We start from the raw sequence: 23,429 nt of genomic DNA, 5'->3' as shown, positions 1-23,429 counted from the left end.
TGCCCATCTTCATACGGTCTTTGGGTGAGTTCCTGCCCATGTTCCTACGGTCTTTGGGTGAGTTCCTGCCCATGTTCCTACGGTCTTTGGGTGAGTTCCTGCCCATGTTCCTACGGTCTTTGGGTGAGTTCCTGCCCATGTTCCTACGGTCTTTGGGTGAGTTCCTGCCCATGTTCCTACGGTCTTTGGGTGTGCGTTGAGAGAGCGCTGCAGCAGGCAGCTGAGTCACCTGAGTGAGCGGAGACATTTGCGGCCTTCACATGCTAGTCGGAACTAGGAAAGTCTGAAATGTCCGACTTGCTTAACTGGTTGTAGTTCTACACGTGCCTCGTTCAATCAATCAGCAAGTCGGACGTTTCTGAGCTTCCAATTCCGACTAGCATGTGAACAGCAGACGCACGTCCTGACAACTGTTTCACCGGTTGTAGTTAGGCTGTTTAATTTGTCATTGTGGAGACATCTTTTTCCATGAAACATAGCAGTTCTAGTGTGTTAAAGCACTGGAAAACCACTAGGCACTACAGCGCATTAGATACATTCGGTTGTAGGTGGTTTAAACTGCATTGTAATATCGACTCTGCTTATGGAAAACCGTATCAAGTGGAGGGTTTTTACGCATGCTCAGTTCTTGGGTCTCGAGTGGAATTTATGCAACTCCCTTCCGTGCCTCTGATATTGGGGAACAGTCCAGGGGCCTCTGTTATTCTGGAACAGTCCAGGGGCCTCTGTTATTCTGGAACAGTCCAGGGGCCTCTGTTATTCTGGAACAGTCCAGGGGCCTCTGTTATTCTGGAACAGTCCAGGAGCCTCTGTTATTGGGGAACCGTCCAGGAGCCTCTGTTATTGGGGAACCGTCCAGGGCCTCTGTTCCAGTGGGGGGGGACCGTCCAGTGGCCTCTATTGGGGGGGGGAACAGTCCAGTGGCCTCTGTTATTGGGGGGGGGGAACAGTCCAGTGGCCTCTGTTATTGGGGGGAACAGTCCAGTGGCCTCTGTTATTGGGGGGGGACAGTCCAGTGGCCTCTGTTATTGGGGGGGGAACAGTCCAGTGGCCTCTGTTATTGGGGGGGGGGACAGTCCAGTGGCCTCTGTTATTGGGGGGGGACAGTCCAGTGGCCTCTGTTATTGGGGGGGGGGGAACAGTCCAGTGGCCTCTGTTATTGGGGGGGGGGAACAGTCCAGTGGCCTCTGTTATTGGGGAGGGGGAACAGTCCAGTGGCCTCTGTTATTGGGGAGGGGGGACAGTCCAGTGGCCTCTGTTATTGGGGAGGGGGAACAGTCCAGTGGCCTCTGTTATTGGGGGGGGGGAACAGTCCAGTGGCCTCTGTTATTGGGGGGGGGGAACAGTCCAGTGGCCTCTGTTATTGGGGGGGGGGGGGCTTAACAGTCCAGTGGCCTCTGTTATTGGGGGGGGGGAACAGTCCAGTGGCCTCTGTTATTGGGGGGGTCCAGTGGCCTCTGTTATGAACAGTCCAGTGGCCTCTGTTATTGGGGGGGGGGGAACAGTCCAGTGGCCTCTGTTATTGGGGGGGGGGGGAACAGTCCAGTGGCCTCTGTTATTGGGGGGAACAGTCCAGTGGCCTCTGTTATTGGGGGGGGAACAGTCCAGTGGCCTCTGTTATTGGGGGGGGGGACAGTCCAGTGGCCTCTGTTATTGGGGGGGGAACAGTCCAGTGGCCTCTGTTATTGGGGGGGGGGAACAGTCCAGTGGCCTCTGTTATTGGGGGGGGGGACAGTCCAGTGGCCTCTGTTATTGGGGGGGGGAACAGTCCAGTGGCCTCTGTTATTGGGGGGGGGGAACAGTCCAGTGGCCTCTGTTATTGGGGGGGGGGGGAACAGTCCAGTGGCCTCTGTTATTGGGGGGGGAACAGTCCAGTGGCCTCTGTTATTGGGGGGGGGGAACAGTCCAGTGGCCTCTGTTATTGGGGGGGACAGTCCAGTGGCCTCTGTTATTGGGGGGGGAACAGTCCAGTGGCCTCTGTTAACAGTCCAGTGGCCTCTGTTATTGGGGGGGGAACAGTCCAGTGGCCTCTGTTATTGGGGGGGGAACAGTCCAGTGGCCTCTGTTATTGGGGGGGGAACAGTCCAGTGGCCTCTGTTATTGGGGGGGGGGACAGTCCAGTGGCCTCTGTTGGGGGGGGGGAACAGTCCAGGGCCTCTGTTATTGGGGGGGGAACAGTCCAGTGGCCTCTGTTATTGGGGGGGGACAGTCCAGGGCCTCTGTTATGGGGAAAAGTTCCAGTAAACCTGTGGGGAAAAGTTCCTGCTACTGAGCCTACCATTTGAGACAGATAAATTTGCCTGTGGCCTACCATTTGAGACCAGGACTGTCCTGCTACTGCAGCCTACCATTTGAGACAGTAAACCTGTGGAAAGGACTGTCGTGCTACTGCAGCCTACCATTTGAGACAGTAAACCTGTGGAAATGACTGTCCTGCTACTGTAGCCTACCATTTGAGACAGTAAACCTGTGGAAAGGACTGTCGTGCTACTGTAGCCTACCATTTGAGACAGTAAACCTGTGGAAATGACTGTCGTGCTACTGTAGCCTACCATTTGAGACAGTAAACCTGTGGAAATGACTGTCGTGCTACTGCAGCCTACCATTCGAGACAGTAAACCTGTGGAACACAGCTAGCTACAGTGGTATCTTCAACGTGCTACTGTAGCCTACCATTTGAGACAGTAAACCTGTGGAAAGGACTGTCGTGCTACTGCAGCCTACCATTTGAGACAGTAAACCTGTGGAACACAGCTAGCTACAGTGGTTTCTTCAACCTAGCCTAGCATTCAGCTAGCTACAGTGGTATCTTCAACGTGCTACTGCAGCCTACCATTTGAGACAGTAAACCTGTGGAACAGACTGTCGTGCTACTGTAGCCTACCATTTGAGACAGTAAACCTGTGGAAATGACTGTCACTGGAGTCATTACACATCAATGTGTGCAGACTGTGTGTCATGCCTGGATCTGGCAGTCAGATGTAATGGTCTACGTTCAGTTTGTTTTAGCCTTGTGTTGTTAAGCACTTATTAATGGCCATGTTTAGTTCATTACATTGGCAACTGCAATATATCTTCCCATCAGCTGTTAGATTGCATTAGATTGAAGGTAAATTAGATTAGGCTACAGGTGATCAACATTAGATTAGGCTACAGGTGATCAACATTAGATTGAAGGTAAATTAGATTAGGCTACAGGTGATCAGCATTAGATTAGGCTACAGGTGATCAGCATTAGATTAGGCTACAGGTGATCAACATTAGATTGAAGGTAAATTAGATTAGGCAACAGGTGATCAGCATTAGATTGAAGGTAATAGTCAGATTAGGCAACAGGTGATCAGCATTAGATTGAAGGTAATAGTCAGATTAGGCAACAGGTGATCAGCATTAGATTGAAGGTAATAGTCAGATTAGGCAACAGGTGATCAGCATTAGATTGAAGGTAATAGTCAGATTAGACAACAGGTGATCAGCATTAGATTGAAGGTAATAGTCAGATTAGGCAACAGGTGATCAGCATTATATTAGGTTACAGGTGATCAGCATTAGATTGAAGCTGATAGTCAGATTAGACAACAGGTGATCAGCATTAGATTGAAGGTAACTCAGATTAGACAACAGGTGATCCGCATTAGATTAGGTTACAGGTGATCAGCATTAGATTGAAGGTAAATCAGATTAGACAACAGGTGATCAGCATTAGATTGAAGGTAAATCAGATTAGGCAACAGGTGATCAGCATTAGATTGAAGGTAAATCAGATTAGACAACAGGTGATCAGCATTAGATTGAAGGTAATTAGACAACAGGTGATCAGCATTAGATTGAAGGTAAATCAGATTAGGCTATTGGGAAACACAAGCACTTGCCTCAATGTCCTCTCTATTCATGTTGAATTTGAACTAAGCAAACTGCTAAATCATTCAGTTTACATTTAGCCTCCACATTGTCTTGGCTACTGTAGGCTATCTGAAATGAGATTACGTTTTATCAGGGGCTATAGGCTACCTGTATTTAGCTAAGCAAACCATGGTAACGTTTAATTCCAATCATACAACCAGATTTTAGTTAGTATCCTGTGCCTATTGAAATGACAAGTCAATCTCGCTAATAGGCCATTTTATAACATTTTGTAGGTTTGATATCTGATAACAGCACAATTGCCAGAAAAAAAGAGCCTGACATTTGTTCTTTTGAAACTGGAGGCAACAGTCAAAGTATAACTGTCTTAACAGGTCATTGTTTACAAGTTGCTAGCTATCCCATAACCCCCCCAACACATATTTTAATCTTCTGTGGTATGGCAACTTCCTGTTCTTCAGGGCACTCTGGCAGGACTGAAGAACACCCAGAGTTAGGAAAAATGTAAAGTGTGTGGTGTTTCTCGCAACTGAGCCTTGAACCACAAGGGATATTGGGATTCCACTCCACTAGCTACAGTGGTATTTTCAACCTAGCCTAGCATTCAGCTAGCTACAGTGGTATCTTCAACCTAGCCTAGCATTCAGCTAGCTACAGTGGTATCTTCAACCTAGCCTAGCATTCAGCTAGCTACAGTGGTATCTTCAACCTAGCCTAGCATTCAGCTAGCTACAGTGGTATCTTCAACCTAGCCTAGCATTCAGCTAGCTACAGTGGTATCTTCAACCTAGCCTAGCATTCAGCTAGCTACAGTGGTACCTTCAACCTAGCCTGCAGTGCAAGCTAAAATTAGAGAAACTAGTTGAGGAAAAAGTAACTAAACACCTGAAACAATATTTTATCCTGTTTTTTGCAGTCTCCCAAAATAAGTCTGGTCTCTGAGACAGATTCTCCATCTCATTATAAACACTACTCTGGTCTGTTCAGTAGTGGGACTACAGACTGATTTCACTACTCTTCACTCACTTTAACTAGCTGGCTAATCCCTGTCTCTGTTAGTTTGTGAGCTAGTGCCCCAGGGTAGGGTTAGCTTCATTTAACAGCTGTACTTTGATTGTCACTGTAATGTTGGTTGGGATAACAAGTAAACCCCCAAGGGCTTGACCCCAGCTACCAGTGGACAGGTCAGGTAAAGGCTGATTCCCATTGACAGGGTGTTTGTGTCTAGGTGCTGTTTGTGCAGAAGTTGGTGGCGTTCTCCTCTCAGCCCCTCCAGACGCTGCAGGTGGAAAGGAAACATGACATCTACTTTACAGACTCCAAGATATACGCTCAGTTCAGGTACACTGCTTTCCTATCCCTCTCTCCTCTTCCTCCTGGACCGCTCTTCCTCTCCTGTCCTCCTCCTGGACCGCTCTTCCTCTCCTGTCCTCCTCCTGGACCGCTCTTCCTCTCCTGTCCTCCTCCTGGACCGCTCTTCCTCTCCTGTCCTCCTCCTGGACCGCTCTTCCTCTCCTGTCCTCCTCCTGGACCGCTCTTCCTCTCCTGTCCTCCTCCTGGACCGCTCTTCCTCTCCTGTCCTCCCCCTGGCCCTCTCTTCTCTTCCTCCTATCCCTCTCTTCCTCTCCTGTCTTCCCCCTGGACCTCTCTATCTACTATCAGTCTCTGTCTGTCTCTCTTCCTCATGTCTCTGCCTGTAGGACACTGCTCTTCCTCTCCTGTCCTCCTCCAGGACCGCTCTTCCTCTCCTGTCCTCCTCCTGGACCGTCTCTTCCTCAGTCTCTGTCTCCTGTCCTCCTCTGCCTTTTCACTGCTGCAGTCTGTGTCCTGTGGTCCAGAGTCTTCCTCTCCTGTCCTCCTCCTGGACAGCTCTTCCTCTCCTGTCCTCAGCCTGAACCTTCTTGCTCTCTGTACCTCACCTGCCCTTACCTGTCTGTCTGGCTGTCTTCCCTGTCTGCCTGTTCCTCCTGGACCTCTCTTCCCTGTTATACCTGTCTCTCCCCTGGTTATACCTGTCTGCCTGTCTTCCTCCTGTCCTGTCTGTCTGCCTCTCCTGTCTCTCCTCCTGGACCTCTCTTCCTCTCCTGTCTGTCTCCTGGACCTGCTCTTCCTCTCTGTCCTCTCCCCTGGACCGCTCTTCCTCTCCTGTCCTCCCCTGGACCTGCTCTTCCTCTCCTGTCCTCCTCCTGGACCTGCTCTTCCCTCCTGTCCTGTCTCCTGTTATACCTGTCTCTGTTTACCTGTCTGCCTGTCTTCCTCTCTCTGTTATCCTGTCTGTCTGCCTGTTACCTGTCTTGTTCTCCTGTCTGCCTGTTGGACCTCTCTCTCCTTCCTCCTGTCCCTCTCTTCCTCTACCTGTCTGTCTGCCTGTTATACCTGTCTCTGTCCCTGTCTGTCTCCTGTCCTGTCTCTCTTCCTCCTGTCTCTGTTTCCCCTGTCTGTTATACCTGTCTTCCTCTGTCTTCCTGTCTGTCTGTTATACCTGTCTCTGTCTACTCTGTCTCTGTCTGTCTGCCTGTTAGGACACTGCTGCAGTCTGACCTGTCCTGTGTGTCCAGAGTCTCTTCTCATGTTATACCTGTCTGCCTGTTAGGACACTGCTGCACCTGTCTGTCTGCCTGTTATACCTGTCCTGTGTGTCCTGTCTGTCTAATACCTGTCTCTGTTATACCTGTCTCTGTTATACCTGTCTGTCTGCCTGTTATACCTGTCTCTGTTATACCTGTCTCTGTTATACCTGTCTCTGTTATACCTGTCTGTCTGCCTGTTATACCTGTCTCTGTTATACCTGTCTCTGTTATACCTGTCTGTCTGCCTGTTATACCTGTCTCTGTTATACCTGTCTGTCTGCCTGTTATACCTGTCTCTGTTATACCTGTCTGTCTGCCTGTTATACCTGTCTCTGTTATACCTGTCTCTGTTATACCTGTCTGTCTGCCTGTTATACCTGTCTCTGTTATACCTGTCTCTGTTATACCTGTCTGTCTGCCTGTTATACCTGTCTCTGTTATACCTGTCTGTCTGCCTGTTATACCTGTCTCTGTTATACCTGTCTCTGTTATACCTGTCTGTCTGCCTGTTATACCTGTCTCTGTTATACCTGTCTGTCTGCCTGTTATACCTGTCTCTGTTATACCTGTCTGTCTGCCTGTTATACCTGTCTCTGTTATACCTGTCTGTCTGTTATACCTGTCTCTGTTATACCTGTCTGTCTGCCTGTTATACCTGTCTGCCTGTTATACCTGTCTGTCTGCCTGTTATACCTGTCTCTGTTATACCTGTCTGCCTGTTATACCTGTCTGCCTGTTATACCTGTCTGCCTGTTATACCTGTCTGCCTGTTATACCTGTCTGCCTGTTATACCTGTCTGTCCTGTCTGTCTGCCCGTTATACCTGTTATACCTGTCTGGCTGTCATACCTGTCTGCCTGTTATACCTGTCTGTCTGCCTGTTATACCTGTCTCTGTTATACCTGTCTGCCTGTTATACCTGTCTGCCTGTTATACCTGTCTGTCTGTTATACCTGTCTGCCTGTTATACCTGTCTCTGTTATACCTGCCTGTTATACCTGTCTCTGTTATACCTGTCTGTCTGCCTGTTATACCTGTCTGTCTGCTGTTATACCTGTCTGCTGTTATGCCTGTTATACCTGTCTGTCTGCCTGTTATACCTGTCTGTCTGCCCGTTATACCTGTTATACCTGTCTGGCTGTCATACCTGTCTCTGTTATACCTGTCTGCCTGTTATACCTGTCTGCCTGTTATACCTGTCTGTGTTATACCTGTCTCTGTTATACCTGTCTGCCTGTTATACCTGTCTGCCTGTTATACCTGTCTCTGTTATACCTGTCTGTCTGCCTGTTATACCTGTCTGCCTGTTATACCTGTCTGTCTAATATGTATGTAACCTGTTCCCACCAGATCTTCTCCCATGAGAGGAAGTGGTATAACCGGAAGGATCTGGCACGTCACCGTACCCATGGTGACCCAGATGACACGTCTCACCGCGGACACCCGCTCTGCAAGTTCTGTGATGACCGTTACCTTGACAACGACGAGCTGCTGAAACACCTCCGTAGAGACCATTACTTCTGTCACTTCTGTGATGCTGACGGAGCCCAGGAGTACTACAGGTACACACACACAACCAGTCACATGTTTGGTAAAAGACCAAGTCCATATTATGGCAAGAACAGCTCAAATAAGCAAAGAGAAACGACAGTCCATCATTACTTTAAGACATGAAGGTCAGTCAATACGGAAAATGCCAAGAACTCTGAACGTTTCTTCAAGTGCAGTCGCAAAAACCATCAAGCGCTGTGATGAAACTGGCTCTCATGAGGACCGCCACAGGAAAGGAAGACCCAGAGTTACCTCTGCTGCAGAGGATAAGTGTATTAGTTAAATGCACCTGTTCAGAGTAGACTGAGTGAATCAGGCCTTCATGGTTGAATTGCTGCAAAGAAACCACTACTAAAGGACACCGATAAGAAGATACTTTTTTTATTTTATTTTTATTTCACCTTTATTTAACCAGGTAGGCTAGTAGAGAACAAGTTCTCATTTGCAACTGTGACCTGGCCAAGATACAGCATAGCAGTGTGAGCAGACAACACAGAGTTACACATGGAGTAAACAATAAACAAGTCAATAACAGAGTAGAAAACAAAGGGGGAGTCTATATACAATGTGTGCAAAAGGCATGAGGAGGTAGACGAATAATTACAATTTTGCAGATTAACACTGGAGTGATAAATGATCAGATGGTCATGTACAGGTAGAGATATTGGTGTGCAAAAGAGCAGAAAAGTAAATAAATAAATAAAAACAGTATGGGGATGAGGTATGATGAGGTAGGTGAAAATGGGTGGGCTATTTACCAATAGACTGTAGACTTGCTTAGGTTAAGAAACACAAGCAATGAACGGAAGATCTCCGCATGTGTGGTTCCCACCGTGAAGCATGGAGGAGGCATGGAGGAGTAGGTGTGATGGGGTGGGGGTGCTTTGCTTGTGACACTGGCACTCTTAACAAGCATGGCTACCACAGCATTCTGCAGCGATACGCCATCCCATCTGGTTTGGGCTTAGTGGGACTATCATTGATTTTTCAACAGGACAATGACGCAGCACACCTCCAGGCTGGGTAAGGGCTATTTGATGAAGGAGAGTGATGAAGTGCTGCATCAGATGACCTGGCCTCCACAATCACTCGACCTCAACCAAATTGAGATGGTTTGGGATGAGTCGGATCGCAGAGTGAAGGAAAAGCAGCCAACAAGTGCTCAGAATATGTGGGACCTCCTTCAAGACTGTTGGAAAAGCATTCCTCATGAAGCTGGTTGAGAGAATGCCAAGAGTGTGCAAAGCTGTCATCAAGGCAAAGGGTGGCTACTTTGAAGAATCTCAAATATAAACTCTGTAAAATAAATAAACTTCCTCTCACTGTCAACTGCGTTTATTTTCAGCAAACTTTACGTGTAAATATTTGTATGAACATAACAAGATTCAACAACTGAGACATAAACTGAACAAGTTCCACAGACATGTGACTAACAGAAATGGAATGAACAAAGGGGGGGTCCAAATCAAAAGTAACAGTCAGTATCTGGTGTGGCCACCAGCTGCATTAAGTACTGCACTGCATCTCCTCCTCATGGACCGCACCAGACTTGTCAGTTCTTGCTTTGAGATGTTACCCCACTCTTCCACCAAGCACTGCAAGTTCCCGGACATTTCCGTGGGGAATGGCCCTAGCCCTCACGCTCTGATCCAAGAGGTCCCAGACATTTCCGTGGGGAATGGCCCTAGCCCTCACCCTCTGATCCAAGAGGTCCCAGACGTGCTCAATGGGATTGAGATCCAGGCTCTTCGATGGCCATGGCAGGACACTGACATTCCTGTCTTGCAGGAAATCACGCACAGAATGAGCAGTATGGCTGGTGGTATTGTCATGCTGGAGGGTCATGTCAGGGTGAGCCTGTAGGAAGGGTACCACATGAGGGAGGAGGATGTCTTCCCTGTAACGCACAGCGTTAAGATTGCCTGCAATGACAACAAGTTCAGTCCGATGATGCTGTGACACTCCCCAGACCAAGACGGAGCCTCCACCTCGATCCTGCTCTAGAGTACAGGCCTCGGTGTAACGCTCATTCCTTCGATGATAAACGCAAATCCGACCATCACCCCTGGTGAGACAAACCTCGACGCGTCAGTGAGGAGGACTTTTTGAATGAACACTTTTTGTCTGTCCTGTCTGGTCCAGCGACGGTGGGTTTGTGCCCATAGGTGACGTTGTTGTCGGTGATGTCTGGAGAGGACCTGCCTTACAACAGGCCTACAAGCCCTCAGTCCAGCCTCTCTCTTAGCTTTTCGCGGGCAGTCTGAGCACTGATGGAGGGATTGTGCGTTCCTGGTGTAACTTGGGCAGTTGTTGTTGCCATCCTGTCCCGCAGGTGTGATGTTCGGATGTACCGATCCTGTGCAGGTGTTGTTACACGTGGTCTGCTACTGCAAGGATGATCAGCTGTCCGTCCTGTCTCCCTGTAGCGCTGTCTTAGGCATCTCACAGTACGGACATTGTAATTTATTGCCCTGGCCACATCTGGAGTCCTCATGCCTCCTTGCAGCATGCCTAAGGCACATTCACGTAGATGAGCAGGGACCCTGGGCATCTTTCTTTTGGTGTTTTTCGGAGTCCATAGAAAGGCCTCTTTAGTGTCCTAAATTTTCATAACTGTGACCTTAATTGCTTACCGTCTGTAAGCTGTTAGTGTCTTAACGACCGTTCCACAGGTGCATGTTCATTAATTGTTTATGGTTCATTGAACAAGCATGGGACAGTGTTTAAACCCTTTACAATGAAGATCTGTGAAGTCATTTGGATTTTAACAATTTATCTTTGAAAGACAGGGTCCTGAAAAAGGGACGTTTTTTAAAAATTGTTTTGGTTACTACATGATTCCAAATGTGTTATTTCATAATTTTGATGTCTTCACTATTATTCTACCAAGTAGAAAATGGTCAAAATTGAGAAACTCTTGAATGAGTAGGTGTGTACACCCCCCCCCCCTGTATCTGTCCTAAGCATGTTGGTGCCCCCCTTCTCTCCACAGTGACTACCAGTACCTGAGCGAACACTTCCGGGAGGCCCACTACCTGTGTGAGGAGGGGCGCTGTGCTACGGAGCAGTTCACCCACGCCTTCAGGAGCCAGATCGACTACAAAGCCCACAAGGCCTCAGCACACAGCAAGAACCGAGCCGAAGCACGACAGAACCGACACATAGACCTGCAGTTCAGCTATGCCCCTCGCCAGACCCGACGCAACGATGGTGAGACTGGATACTGTGCTTTTCTGTCTCAACAAACTAGATTTCAGGCCTGCTTGGTAACAACACACTGTGTGTTCCTTCAAGGAGGCATGGTGTCTGGAGAGGACTATGAGGAGGCGAGGTCGGGTCGGGGGGGAAGAGGAAGGAGCCAAGGGAACCAACCGAACACCAGAGGTAGCTGGAGATACAACCGGTCAGTATGACATCATCACTATGAGACCACCATGACATCCGTGACACATCACACTAATCAACTTTAAGTAACTTCAAAGCAGTTGATTTCAGTTCATTTGTCCAAAACATTGCTGGGTTGCACCCATTATTCTTATTGATTTCTAGCTAGCGGTGGCTAAAGTTAGCTGATCACTCTCAAGACATGCTAACCTCTCACCATTACATTACAATAACAGGGGAGGTTAGCATTTTATATCATACCCCCAAGACATGCTAACCTCTCACCATTACAATAACAGGGGAGGTTAGCATTTTATATCATACCCCAGGACATGCTAAACTCTCACCATTACAATAACAGGGGAGGTTAGCATTTTATATCATACCCCCAAGTAACGTAAACTCGCCCCATTCCGTACAAATGTCCGCAACATTCAAACAAGGCTACAAAGAAAACTAATGGGACTGTAGCGACTGTGTTGACGTCAAAATCGGGGGTGTGAACTAGCGTAATTGCTGGACTATTAAGCGCACCTGAATATAAACCGCACCCACTGAATTATTAAAAAAGATGTGCGGCTTATTTATGTACAAAATACATGTCTATAAGCCACAGGTGCCTACCGGTACATTGAAACAAATGGACTTTACACAGCCTTTAAACGAAACACGGCTTGTAACAAACATTAAACAGCAGCCTACCAAGAAAGTCATTGGTCACTGTCTTCCTCCTCCTGTGCACTGAAACCACTGAAGTCATCTCCTTCCGTGTCGGAGTTGAATAGCCTCAGAATTGCTTCATCCGATGTTGGATCGCTGCCCTCTTCAACACGCAGCAGTCCAGCCTTTCGAAACCCGTAGATGATAGTGGATTTTTTGACAATGCTCCACGCTGTCAGCAGCTCCATTTCCTTTTCCAACAGCCAGATCGATCGCCTTCAACTTGAAAGCTGCATCAGATGCATTTCTCTGTGTCTTTGCCATGATGAGGGTGACAAAATTACTACCGTAATCAGAATGATGGGAAGTTTGAGCGCACTCGATTTACGTCACATTATGTGACGGTGCTCAGTTTTTTGGCGGCATGAATCTTGTGAAAGCGGGAAAAATCCATAAATTAGCCGCGTCATTGTATAAACCGCGAGGTTCAAAGCGTGGGAAAAAAGTAGCAGCTTATAGTCCGGAAATTACGGTAGGTTTCTATTCAAGCGTTGATCGACATGGTAACGGCTCTATAGTATTGGAGAAAAGTTGAGAAAACCCTCCGTTACATCTCGACGTGTCGTAACGTACAGCATAAAGCAACTATTTCTGTCTTACAATCTCTCTCCACCAGGTGTAGCACTTCTATCATCCTAGTCATTTTTTCCATCATCATTGCATGCGATCATCATTCTCAAAGCCGCTGTTTACTTCTAAGATCACTTTAGAACCGCCCTAATAACCCGATTTAAATTCGACACAAACCTTCAAATAGGTATGTAATGACACATTATATAAACTCTTTATAGAGTTTTATTGACATTTTAGAGGCGATAAGGTGATAAGTTGGACAGATCCGAGTGAAAAAAACTATTTTCCCACACGACGACATCTCTCCTTCTCATCATCACGCATTAGTTTAATTAACATCTCTCCTTCTCATCACTCATTAGTTTAATTAACATCTCTCCTTTTCATCACGCATTAGTTTAATTAACATCTCTCCTTCTCATCACGCATTAGTTTAATTAACATCTCTCTCCTTCTCACTATCACGCATTAGTTTCGCTTCCCCACCTGCCATTTTTAAAAAGACCCGACAGGCTCATTGCCTGCTTGAATTATGCAGAAACGGGCAGCGTTTAGGTCATGTAATTGATTCTGTTGGAAAGGGGAGAAATTGTGCTTTACACTGGTATTGACATTACAGTTGATCTGGAAGTATTACGTTTTGGAGGCGCTAAAATAAGGGCAATTGTACGGACCAAGGCGATGTATGAGTTTACGTGAGTTTACGTTACTTGAAGTAGGCTACCCACCTCTCACCCGCAGACACAAACAAACATCATGAACACGTAGCCCCAGCTTCACCATCTAAGTTAGCTAGCTAGTCAACTAGCAAGCTAGGCTGTTGGTTTATAAAAACCTAAACAAGTTACGAATGTATCTAGCCAGGCTAATGTTGCTTGCTAGCTAACCATGAGCTAGCTAGCTAGGTTAGAGGCGTTTTCAATTTAAAAACCTTGATTCGTCAGTCTGGTCCAGATCATCACGGCCCTGGTGAGTGACGTGAAGCTTGACAGGCGTTTCTAGTTCTGTATGATAGCCACGTTAGCAGCTAATTAGCATATCATTTTTGGGGGTTGTAAATACAGGCGACTATATTGATACAAGTCACCTTGTCTTAGAGATTTACACAGTTATCACAACATCACGCCAGGGTGAACCTCCATGGTTATCACAACATCAGGCCAGGGTGAGCCTCCATGGTTATCACAACATCAGGCCAGGGTGAGCCTCCATGGTTATCACAACATCAGGCCAGGGTGAACCTCCACGGTTATCACAACATCAGGCCAGGGTGAACCTCCATGGTTATCACAACATCAGGCTAGGGTGAGCCTCCATGGTTATCACAACAGGGCCAGGGTGAGCCTCCATGGTTATCACAACAGGGCCAGGGTGAGCCTACACCAAACAGTCCTTATTTGAAGTGACTCTAATATCCACAATGAATAAAAATGAATTGTGGATAAACGATTGGAACCGTTTGCGTGTTTCACCAGTGTTTTCTGGGTATTATGACTCTGTGATAGACTATAACAGTGCTGTGTTTTGGTAGTGAGGAGGAGGACAGGGAGTTGGCAGTAGCAGTCAGAGCCTCTTTGATGCAGCAGAGGAGACAGGAGGACGGAGGACGAGACACCCAGGACAGGAGCGCAGCGCCCAAACACCGCAAAGAGGAGCGGATGGAGAGGCCCGAGCGGATGGAGAGGCCCGAGCGGATGGAGAGGCCCGAGCGGATGGAGAGGCCCGAGCGGATGGAGAGGCCCGAGGGATGGAGAGGCCCGAGCGGATGGAGAGGCCCGAGCGGATGGAGCCCGGCGGATGGAGAGGCCGAGCGGATGGAGCGGGATGGAGCGGCCCGAGCGGATGGAGCGGCCCGAGCGGATGGAGCGGCCCGAGCGGATGGAGCGGCCCGAGGCCCGAGCGGATGGAGAGGCCCGAGCGGATGGAGACTGAGGAGAGACACAGGAGTATTCCTGTCAAACCTCCAGCAGAAGCTCCCCCAGTGAGGACCATGAAGAGTAACCCTCTAACAGGAGACGACTTCCCAGCTCTCCTGGGGGCTGCAGCACCCACACTGAGGTACACACACACACACCCCGAGGTGAAGGTGTATACCAGCTGTGTTATCATTTATGTGTATATTACACTGTAAAGCCCCCCCCCACTCCCCGGCCCAGGTCTCTTTGTTGTGATGTGCAGTACCAGTCAACAGTTGGGACACCTACTCATTCCAGGGGTTGTCTTTATTTGTACTATTTTCTACATTGTAGAACAATAATGAAGATGTCAAAACTATGAAATAACAAATATGGAATGATGTAGTAACCAAAAAAGTGTTAAACAAAATCAAAATTATTCTATATTTGAGATTCTTCAAAGATGCCTTGATGACAGCTTTGCACACTCTTGGCATTCTCTCAACCAGCTTCTTGAGGTAGTCACCTGGAATGCTTTTCAATTAACAGGTGTGCCTTGTTAAAAGTTCATTTGTGGAGTTTCTTTCCTTAATGCGTTTGAGCCAATCAGTTGTGTTGTGACAAGGTAGGGGTGGTATACAGAAGTTGGCCCTATTTGGTAAAAGACCAAGTCCACATTATGGCAAGAAGCAAAGAGATTACAGGTAACCTCACTTCAGATTGCAGCCCAAATAAATGCTTCACAGAATTCAAGTAACGGACACATCTCAACATCAACTGTTCAGAGGAGATGGTGTGAATCAGGCCTTCATGGTCAAATTACTGCAAAGAAACCACTACTACCACTACACTACCACTACTACCACTACATCAACTGTTCAGAGGAGACGGTGTGAATCAGGCCTTCATGGTCAAATTGCTGCAATGAAACCACTACTAAAGGACACCAATAAGAAGAAGAGACTTGCTTGGGCCAAGAAACACAAGCAATAGACATTAGACCAGTGGAAATCTGTCCTTCTGGTGAGTCCAAATTTGAGATCTTTGGTTCCAACCGTGTCTTTGTGAGACGCAGAGTAGGTGAAAGGATGATCTCTGCATGTGTGGTTCCCACCGTGAAGCATGGAGGAGGTGGTGTGATGGTGTAGGGGTGCTTTGGGAAAGGGGGATACCTAGTCAGTTATCCCACTGACTGTATTCAACTGAAATGCTGGTGACACTGTCTGTTATTTATTTAAGGCACACTTAACCAGCATGGCTACCACAGCATTCTGCAGCGATACGCCATCCCATCTGGTTTGGGCTTAGTGGGACTATCATTGATTTTTCAACAGGACAATGACGCAGCACACCTCCAGGCTGGGTAAGGGCTATTTGATGAAGGAGAGTGATGAAGTGCTGCATCAGATGAGCTGGCCTCCACAATCACCTGACCTCAACCAAATTGAGATGGTTTGGGATGAGTTGGATCGCAGAGTGACGGAAAAGCAGCCAACAAGTGCTCAGCATATGTGGGAACTCCTTCAAGACTGTTGGAAAAGCATTCCTCATGAAGCTGGTTGAGAGAATGCCAAGACTGTGCAATGCTGTCATCAAGGCAAAGGGTGGCTACTGTTGAAGAATCTAAAATATACAATATATTTTGATTTAACACTTTATGTTATTTCATAGTTTTGATGTCTTCTCTTATTAAATAGAAAACATAAAGAAAAACCCTTGAATGAGTAGGTGTGTCCAAACTTTTTACTGGTACTGTATGTTATAGGTATATATGTTGTGTGTTACAGTGTAAAGCCCCCCCCAGGTCTCTCTGTAGTGATGTATGTTATAGGTATATATATTGTGTGTTACAGTGTAAAGCCCCCCAGGTCTCTCTGTAGTGATGTATGTTATAGGTATATATATTGTGTTACAGTGTACAGTGTAAAGCCCCCCCCAGGTCTCTCTGTAGTGATGTATGTTATAGGTGTATATATTGTGTGTTACAGTGTAAAGCCCCCCCCAGGTCTCTCTGTAGTGATATATGTTATAGGTGTGTGTTAGTGTAAAGCCCCCAGGTCTCTCTGTAGTGTTATATAGTGTATATGTTATAGGTATATATATTGTGTGTTAGTGTTAAGCCCCCCCAGGTCTCTCTGTAGTGATGTATGTTATAGGTATATCTATTGTGTGTTACAGTGTAAAGCCCCCCCAGGTCTCTCTGGAGTGATGTGATGTATGTTATAGGTCTCTCTGTAGTGATATATATGTGTGTGTCTAGTGTTAATATCTATTGTGTGTTACCCCCCCCCAGGTCTCTCTGTAGTGATGTATGTTATAGGTATATATATATTGTGTGTTACAGTGTAAAGCCCCCCCCAGCCCTGAAGACTCCAGCCCAGGTCCCTCTGAAGGAGGATGACTTCCCCAGTCTATCTGCTTCCATGGTTATGACCCCCATGACCCCTGCCTACTCCGCCCAACCCAGGAAGCACTCCTCCTTCCAAGAAGAAGACTTCCCCGCCCTGGTCTCTAAGATCCGCCCTCCCAGACCAGCGGGCGGAGCTACCTCAGCCTGGAGCCAAGCCAGCAGCAGCAGCAACACCTCCAAGACGGTCATCCTTCCCTCCTCTTCCTCTAGACCTCCCCCTAACAACCCTCCTCTCCCCCTCCCCGCTGGCCCCCAGCTCCTCTCCTCCTCCTCTCGGAGGAAAAAGCACCCCGTCCGCCGCCCCTCCCCCCCATCTGATGATGACAATTGCGTTGCCAAGACGATGCAGGAGCACCGAGCAGTTCCAACCATGTTGGATATCTCCTCTCTTCTCATCGTCAAAGGACCCTCTAAATCTGCCCCTACTGCCTCTAAGCCCCTCCAATTGACAGCTAAGCCCCTCCCACCAACCTCTAAGCCCTCCCCCGTGACATCTAACCCCACTCCTATTCCCGCCCCAAGCCCCCCATCCAAGACAGCCAAGAAGAAGAAACAGGCCACGCCCCCTCCATCATCATTTGGGAACCAAGTTCCTGTTCTCATGGAAACGGTCTCCAGGGTACAGAAGGAGAACGTTCCGGAGAGCCACGCCTCCAAGCCACTGGTTGCTATGACGACGGCAGCAGTTAAAACAGCTGTAAAAGCAAAGGTCAAAGCAAGTGGATTGGCTAACGGCCACCTGGATAAACCAGTCACAGTGGCCCCCCTCCCTAAAGCCCAGCCGGAACCCCCCCTGGAGGTAGAGGAGGAGTTCCCTGCCCTCATCTCCAAGAAACCCCCCCCAGGTACATAACATAACTATCCCAATTCATATTTGCTCTACACAATACATTTCTATGTGCAGTATTACCCCCGGGGAGTTTTTGTGCAGTATTACCCCCGGGGGGAGTTTTTGTGCAGTATTACCCCCGGGGGGAGTTTTTGTGCAGTATTACCCCCGGGGGGAGTTTTTGTGCAGTATCACCCCACCCCTGGGGGGGGAGTTTTTGTGCAGTATCACCCCTGGGGGGGTTTTATGTGCAGTATCACCCCTGGGGGGGTTTTTTATTACCCCTGGGGGTTTTGTGCAGTATTACCCCTGGGAGGGGTTTTGTTAGGTTAGGGGGGTTGTGCAGTATTACCCCTGGGAGGGTTAGGAGGGGTTTTGTGCAGTATTACCCCTGGGAGGGTTAGGGGTTTTGTGCAGTATTACCCCTGGGAGGGTTAGGGGGTTTTTGTGCAGTATTACCCCTGGGAGGGTTAGGGGGGGTTTGTGCAGTATTACCCCTGGGGGGTTTTTGTGCAGTATTACCCCTGGGGGGTTTTTGTGCAGTATTACCCCTGGGGGTTAGGAGGGGTTTTGTGAAGGATTACCCCTGGGGGGGGTTGTGAAGGATTACCCCTGGGGAGTTTTTGTGCAGTATTACCCCGGGGGAGTTTTTGTGTGCAGTATCACCCCCCGGGAGTTTTGTGCAGTATCACCCCTGGGGGGTTTTTGTGCCGTATTACCCCTGGGGGGGTTTTGTGCAGTATTACCCCTGGGGGGGTTTTGTTAGGTTAGGGGGGTTGTGCAGTATTACCCCTGGGGGGTTTTATGTGCAGTATTACCCCTGGGAGGGTTAGGGGTTTTGTGCAGTATTACCCCTGGGGGGGGTTTTGCAGTATTACCCCTGGGGGGGGGTTTTGTGCAGTATTACCCCTGGGAGGGTTAGGGGGTTTTGTGAGGATTACCCCTGGGGGGTTGTGGGGGGTTTTGTGCAGTATTACCCCTGGGAGGGTTAGGGGGGTTTTGTGCAGTATTACCCCTGGGAGGGTTAGGGGGGTTTTGTGCAGTATTACCCCTGGGAGGGTTAGGGGGGTTTTGTGCAGTATTACCCCTGGGAGGGTTAGGGGGTTTTGTGCAGTATTACCCCTGGGAGGGTTAGGGGGTTTTGTGCAGTATTACCCCTGGGAGGTTAAGGGGGTTTGTGCAGTATTACCCCTGGGGGGTTGTGCAGGGGGGTTTTGTGAAGTATTACCCCTGGGGGGGGGGTTTTGTGCAGTATTACCCCTGGGAGGGGTTTTGTTAGGTTAGGGGTTTGTGCAGTATTACCCCTGGGGGGGTTTTGTGCAGTATTACCCCTGGGAGGGTTAGGGGGGTTTTGTGCAGTATTACCCCTGGGAGGGTTAGGAGGGGTTTGTGCAGTATTACCCCTGGGAGGGTGGGGGGTTTTGTGCAGTATTACCCCTGGGGGGTTAGGGGGTTTTGTGCAGTATTACCCCTGGGAGAGTTAAGGGGGTTTGTGCAGTATTACCCCTGGTGGGGGTTGTGCAGTATTACCCCTGGGGGGTTTTGTGCAGTATTACCCCTGGGGGGGTTAGGAGGGGTTTTGTGAAGGATTACCCCTGGGGGGTTGGGGTTGTGTTTTTGTGCAGTATTACCCCTGGGAGGGTGCAGTAGGGGGGTTTTGTGCAGTATTACCCCTGGGGGGGGTGGTTTAGGGGTGGGGGTTTTGTGCAGTATTACCCCTGGGAGGGTTTTGGGGGTTTTGTGCAGTATTACCCCTGGGGGGTTTTGTGCAGTATTACCCCTGGGAGGGTTAGGGGTTTTGTGCAGTATTACCCCTGGGGGGGTTGTGCAGGGGGGTTTTGTGCAGTATTACCCCTGGGGGGCGTTAAGGGGTTTCAGCAGTGGGGATACACCCGGGGGGTTTTTGTTGTATTACCCCTGGGAGGGTTAGGTTAGGGGGTTTGTGCAGTATTACCCCTGGGAGGGTTAGGAGGGGTTTTGTGCAGTATTACCCCTGGGAGGGTTAGGGGGTTTTGTGCAGTATTACCCTGGGAGGGTTAGGGGGTTTTGTGCAGTATTACCCCTGGGAGGGTGGGGTTGTGCAGTATTACCCCTGGGAGAGTTAAGGGGGTTTGTGCAGTATTACCCCTGGTGGGGGTTGTGGTTGGGGGGTTTTTATGTGGGCGTAACGGGGGTTTTGTGGTATTACCCCTGGGAGGTTTTGTTAGGTCTAGGGGTGTGCAGTATTACCCTGGGGGTTTGTGCAGCATTACCCCTGGGAGGGTTAGGGGGTTTTGTGCAGTATTGGGGTTAGGGGTAACGTCTCAGCAGTGAGGATGTGTTGGTCTTGAGGGTAACGTCTCAGCAGTGAGGATGTGTTGGTCTATGAGGGAGTAACGTCTCAGCAGGGGATGTTTTTGCAGTAACGTCCGGCAGGAGGATGTTTTTGTCTATGAGGGCGTAACGTCTGGGCAGTGAGGATGTTTTGTCTATGAGGGCGTAACGGGGTTTGGCAGTGAGGATGTGTTGGTCTATGAGGGCGTAACGTATTACTCGGCAGTGAGGATGGTTGGTCTGAGGGTCTCAGCAGTGAGGATGTGTTGGTCTATGAGGGCAGTAACGTCTCAGCAGTGAGGATGTGTTGGTCTATGGGGAGTTTTTGGCAGTAACGTCTTTTTGTGCAGTATCACCCCTGGGGGGGTGAGTGATGTATTGGTTTATGAGGGCGTAACCCCTGGGCAGGAGGATGTGTTGGTTATGGGGTGCAGTATTACCCCTGGGGGTTTTGGCGTAGTGAGGGTTTTGTGCGTATTACCCCGGCAGTGAGGATGTTTTGGTCTTATGAGGGCGTAACGTCTCGGCAGTGAGGATGTGTTGGTTAGGAGGGCGTGAAGGATCTCAGCAGTGAGGATGTGTTGGTTTATGTGCAGGGCGTACATTGGGGGGTTTTTGTTTTTGTGTTGGTCACCCCGGGGTAACGTCTTTGGCAGTGAGGATGTGTTGGTCTATGAGGGCGTAACGTCTCAGCAGTGAGGATGTGTTGGTCTACCCCTGGAGGGCGTAACCCCGGCAGGGTGAGGATGTGTTGGTCTATGGAGGTTAGGGTGCGTAACCCTGGCAGTGAGGATTTTGTGCAGTATACCCCTGGTGGGGGTTTTGTGCAGTGGGTTAGGGGGTTTTACAGTATTACGGGAGGGGGGTTTTGAGGATGGGGGGGTTGGTCTACCCCTGAGGGCGTAATGCGTCCCGGGAGTGAGGATGTGTTGGTCTGGGAGAGTGAGGGGGGTTTGTGCAGTATTACCCCTGCAGTGAGGATGTGTTGGTCAGAGGGCGTACCCCTGGGGGGTGTTTTGTGCAGTAACCCCTGAGGATGTGTTAAGGGGGTTTGTCTATGAGGGCGTAACGTCTCAGGGGTTTTGGCACTTAGGAGGGGTCTATGAGGGATTAACGTCTGGCAGTGAGGATGTGTTGGTCTATGTGAGGTTGGTCTATGAGGGCGTATCTTTTGGTCTATGAGGGCGTAACGTCCGGCAGTGAGGATGTGTTGGTCTTACCCCTGGGGCGTAACGTTCAGCAGTGGGATTTGTATTGGTCTATGAGGGAGTAACGTCTCAGCAGTGAGGATGTGTTGGTCTATGAGGGAGTAACGTCTCAGCAGTGAGGATGTGTTGGTCTATGAGGGAGTAACGTCTCAGCAGTGAGGATGTGTTGGTCTATGAGGGAGTAACGTCTCGGCAGTGAGGATGTGTTGGTCTATGAGGGCGTAACGTCTCGGCAGTGAGGATGTGTTGGTCTATGAGGGCGTAACGTGGCAGTGAGGATGTGTTGGTCTATGAGGGCGTAACGTCTCGGCAGTGAGGATGTGTTGGTCTATGAGGGAGTAACGTCTCAGCAATGGCAGTGATGTGTTGGTCTATGAGGGCGTAACGTCTCGGCAGTGAGGATGTGTTGGTCTATGAGGGCGTAACGTCCGGCAGTGAGGATGTGAGGGCGTTGGTCTATGAGGGCGTAACGTCTCGGCAGTGAGGATGTGTTGGTCTATGAGGGCGTAACGTCTCGGCAGTGAGGATGTGTTGGTCTATGAGGGCGTAACGTCCGGCAGTCTATGAGGGCGTAACGTGTTCGGCAGTGAGGATGTGTTGGTCTATGAGGGCGTAACGTCTCGGCAGTGAGGATGTGTTGGTCTATGAGGGCGTAACGTCTCGGCAGTGAGGATGTGTTGGTCTATGAGGGCGTAACGTCTCGGCAGTGAGGATGTGTTGGTCTATGAGGTACATTGGTCTTTGAAGTTGGAACTCGTCCACTGGGTTTCCATCATTATTTAGCAATGGATTTTTTCTTCTCCAGAACAATTTGGACCTCAGCCATTTTATTTATGGACATTGAAGTATTCATGTTTTAGCCAATCGCATGGCGGATCATTGTCCATCTAAACCGCTGTGAAATGCCTATGCAATAACCTAAAGTATTGTGTCTTCAGTTGTTTTGATGCTGCTGTTGAACACCGAAAGTACAAGACGCACAAACTAAACATAAGAACAGGGAGCATAGAAATAGGTCACAGAACAGTCCTACCGCTTCTTAGACTTGCCGTCAATGATAATGACAGATCTTTAACATACTTTTCTATGTGAATTTAGTTCTGTGACCAAAGTTCCAAATTGCAGCTTTAAGTTGGGGTAATGGATGATAGTATCAGTGATAATGTAGTGATGTTGACCATGCTGTTTAAGTTGGGGTAATGGATGATAGTATCAGTGATAATGTAGTGATGTTGACCATGCTGTTTGTCTCTAGGTTTTAAGTTGGGGTAATGGATGATAGTAACTGTGATAATGTAGTGATGTTGACCATGCTGTTTGTCTCTAGGTTTTAAGTTGGGGTAATGGATGATAGTAACTGTGATAATGTAGTGATGTTGACCATGCTGTTTGTCTCTAGGTTTTAAGTTGGGGTAATGGATGATAGTATCAGTGATAATGTAGTGATGTTGACCATGCTGTTTGTCTCCTCCAGGCTTTAAAAGTTCCTTCGTAATGTGATAGTGAAACCTGTCCCCCTGATGTTGACCATGCTGTTTGTCTCCTCCAGGCTTTAAAAGTTCCTTCGTCCTGAAGAGTTCTGACCAGACCCCTTTCCAGAAACCTGTCCCCCTCCCCCCACCTTTACAGACCTGTCATCACCTTTACAGGCCAGGGCAGCACCACCCCTCCCAGTAAGCCCCCCAGGGTTTACTGGCATCCCCCTCAACAGCAACGTGGTGGAGCCTGCCCCCTGCATCCAGCCCCGGTGAGACACAGACCAGACATCACACCACCTTTACAGACCAGACATCACCATTACAGACCAGACCATTACAGACCATCACGTACAGACCAGACATCACCATTACAGACCAACCATCACATCACCATTACAGACCAACCATCACATCACCATTACAGACCAACCATCACCTTTCCAGACCAACCATCACGTCACCTTTCCAGACATCACATCACCTTTCCAGACCAACCATTACAGACCAACCATCACATCACCATTACAGACCAACCATCACATCACCATTACAGACCAACCATCACATCACCATTACAGACCAACCATCACATCACCATTACAGACCAACCATCACGTCACCTTTCCAGACCAAC

At 48.7% G+C, this 23,429-nt stretch overlaps 1 protein-coding gene across 1 annotated transcript in view; it reads left to right on the top strand.

Annotated features, from left to right (window-relative positions):
* Positions 1-23,429, top strand: part of znf598 (zinc finger protein 598) — a 28,992-nt gene that overhangs the window by 3,783 nt on the left and 1,780 nt on the right. Inside the window, exons 2-10 of the mRNA XM_042315387.1 lie at positions 5,093-5,205; positions 6,387-6,452; positions 7,745-7,996; positions 10,978-11,195; positions 11,280-11,388; positions 14,194-14,364; positions 14,556-14,720; positions 16,902-17,812; positions 22,867-22,990. Of these exons, the coding sequence (XP_042171321.1) occupies positions 5,093-5,205; positions 6,387-6,452; positions 7,745-7,996; positions 10,978-11,195; positions 11,280-11,388; positions 14,194-14,364; positions 14,556-14,720; positions 16,902-17,812; positions 22,867-22,990 (2,129 nt within the window). The remainder of the gene's footprint in view (positions 1-5,092; positions 5,206-6,386; positions 6,453-7,744; positions 7,997-10,977; positions 11,196-11,279; positions 11,389-14,193; positions 14,365-14,555; positions 14,721-16,901; positions 17,813-22,866; positions 22,991-23,429) is intronic.

The sequence above is a fragment of the Oncorhynchus tshawytscha genome, unplaced genomic scaffold (assembly GCF_018296145.1).
Source record: "Oncorhynchus tshawytscha isolate Ot180627B unplaced genomic scaffold, Otsh_v2.0 Un_contig_5383_pilon_pilon, whole genome shotgun sequence".
Lineage (NCBI taxonomy): Eukaryota > Metazoa > Chordata > Actinopteri > Salmoniformes > Salmonidae > Oncorhynchus > Oncorhynchus tshawytscha.
Note: the sequence above shows the minus strand (reverse complement) of the source record. Positions and strands in the feature narration are given on the sequence as shown.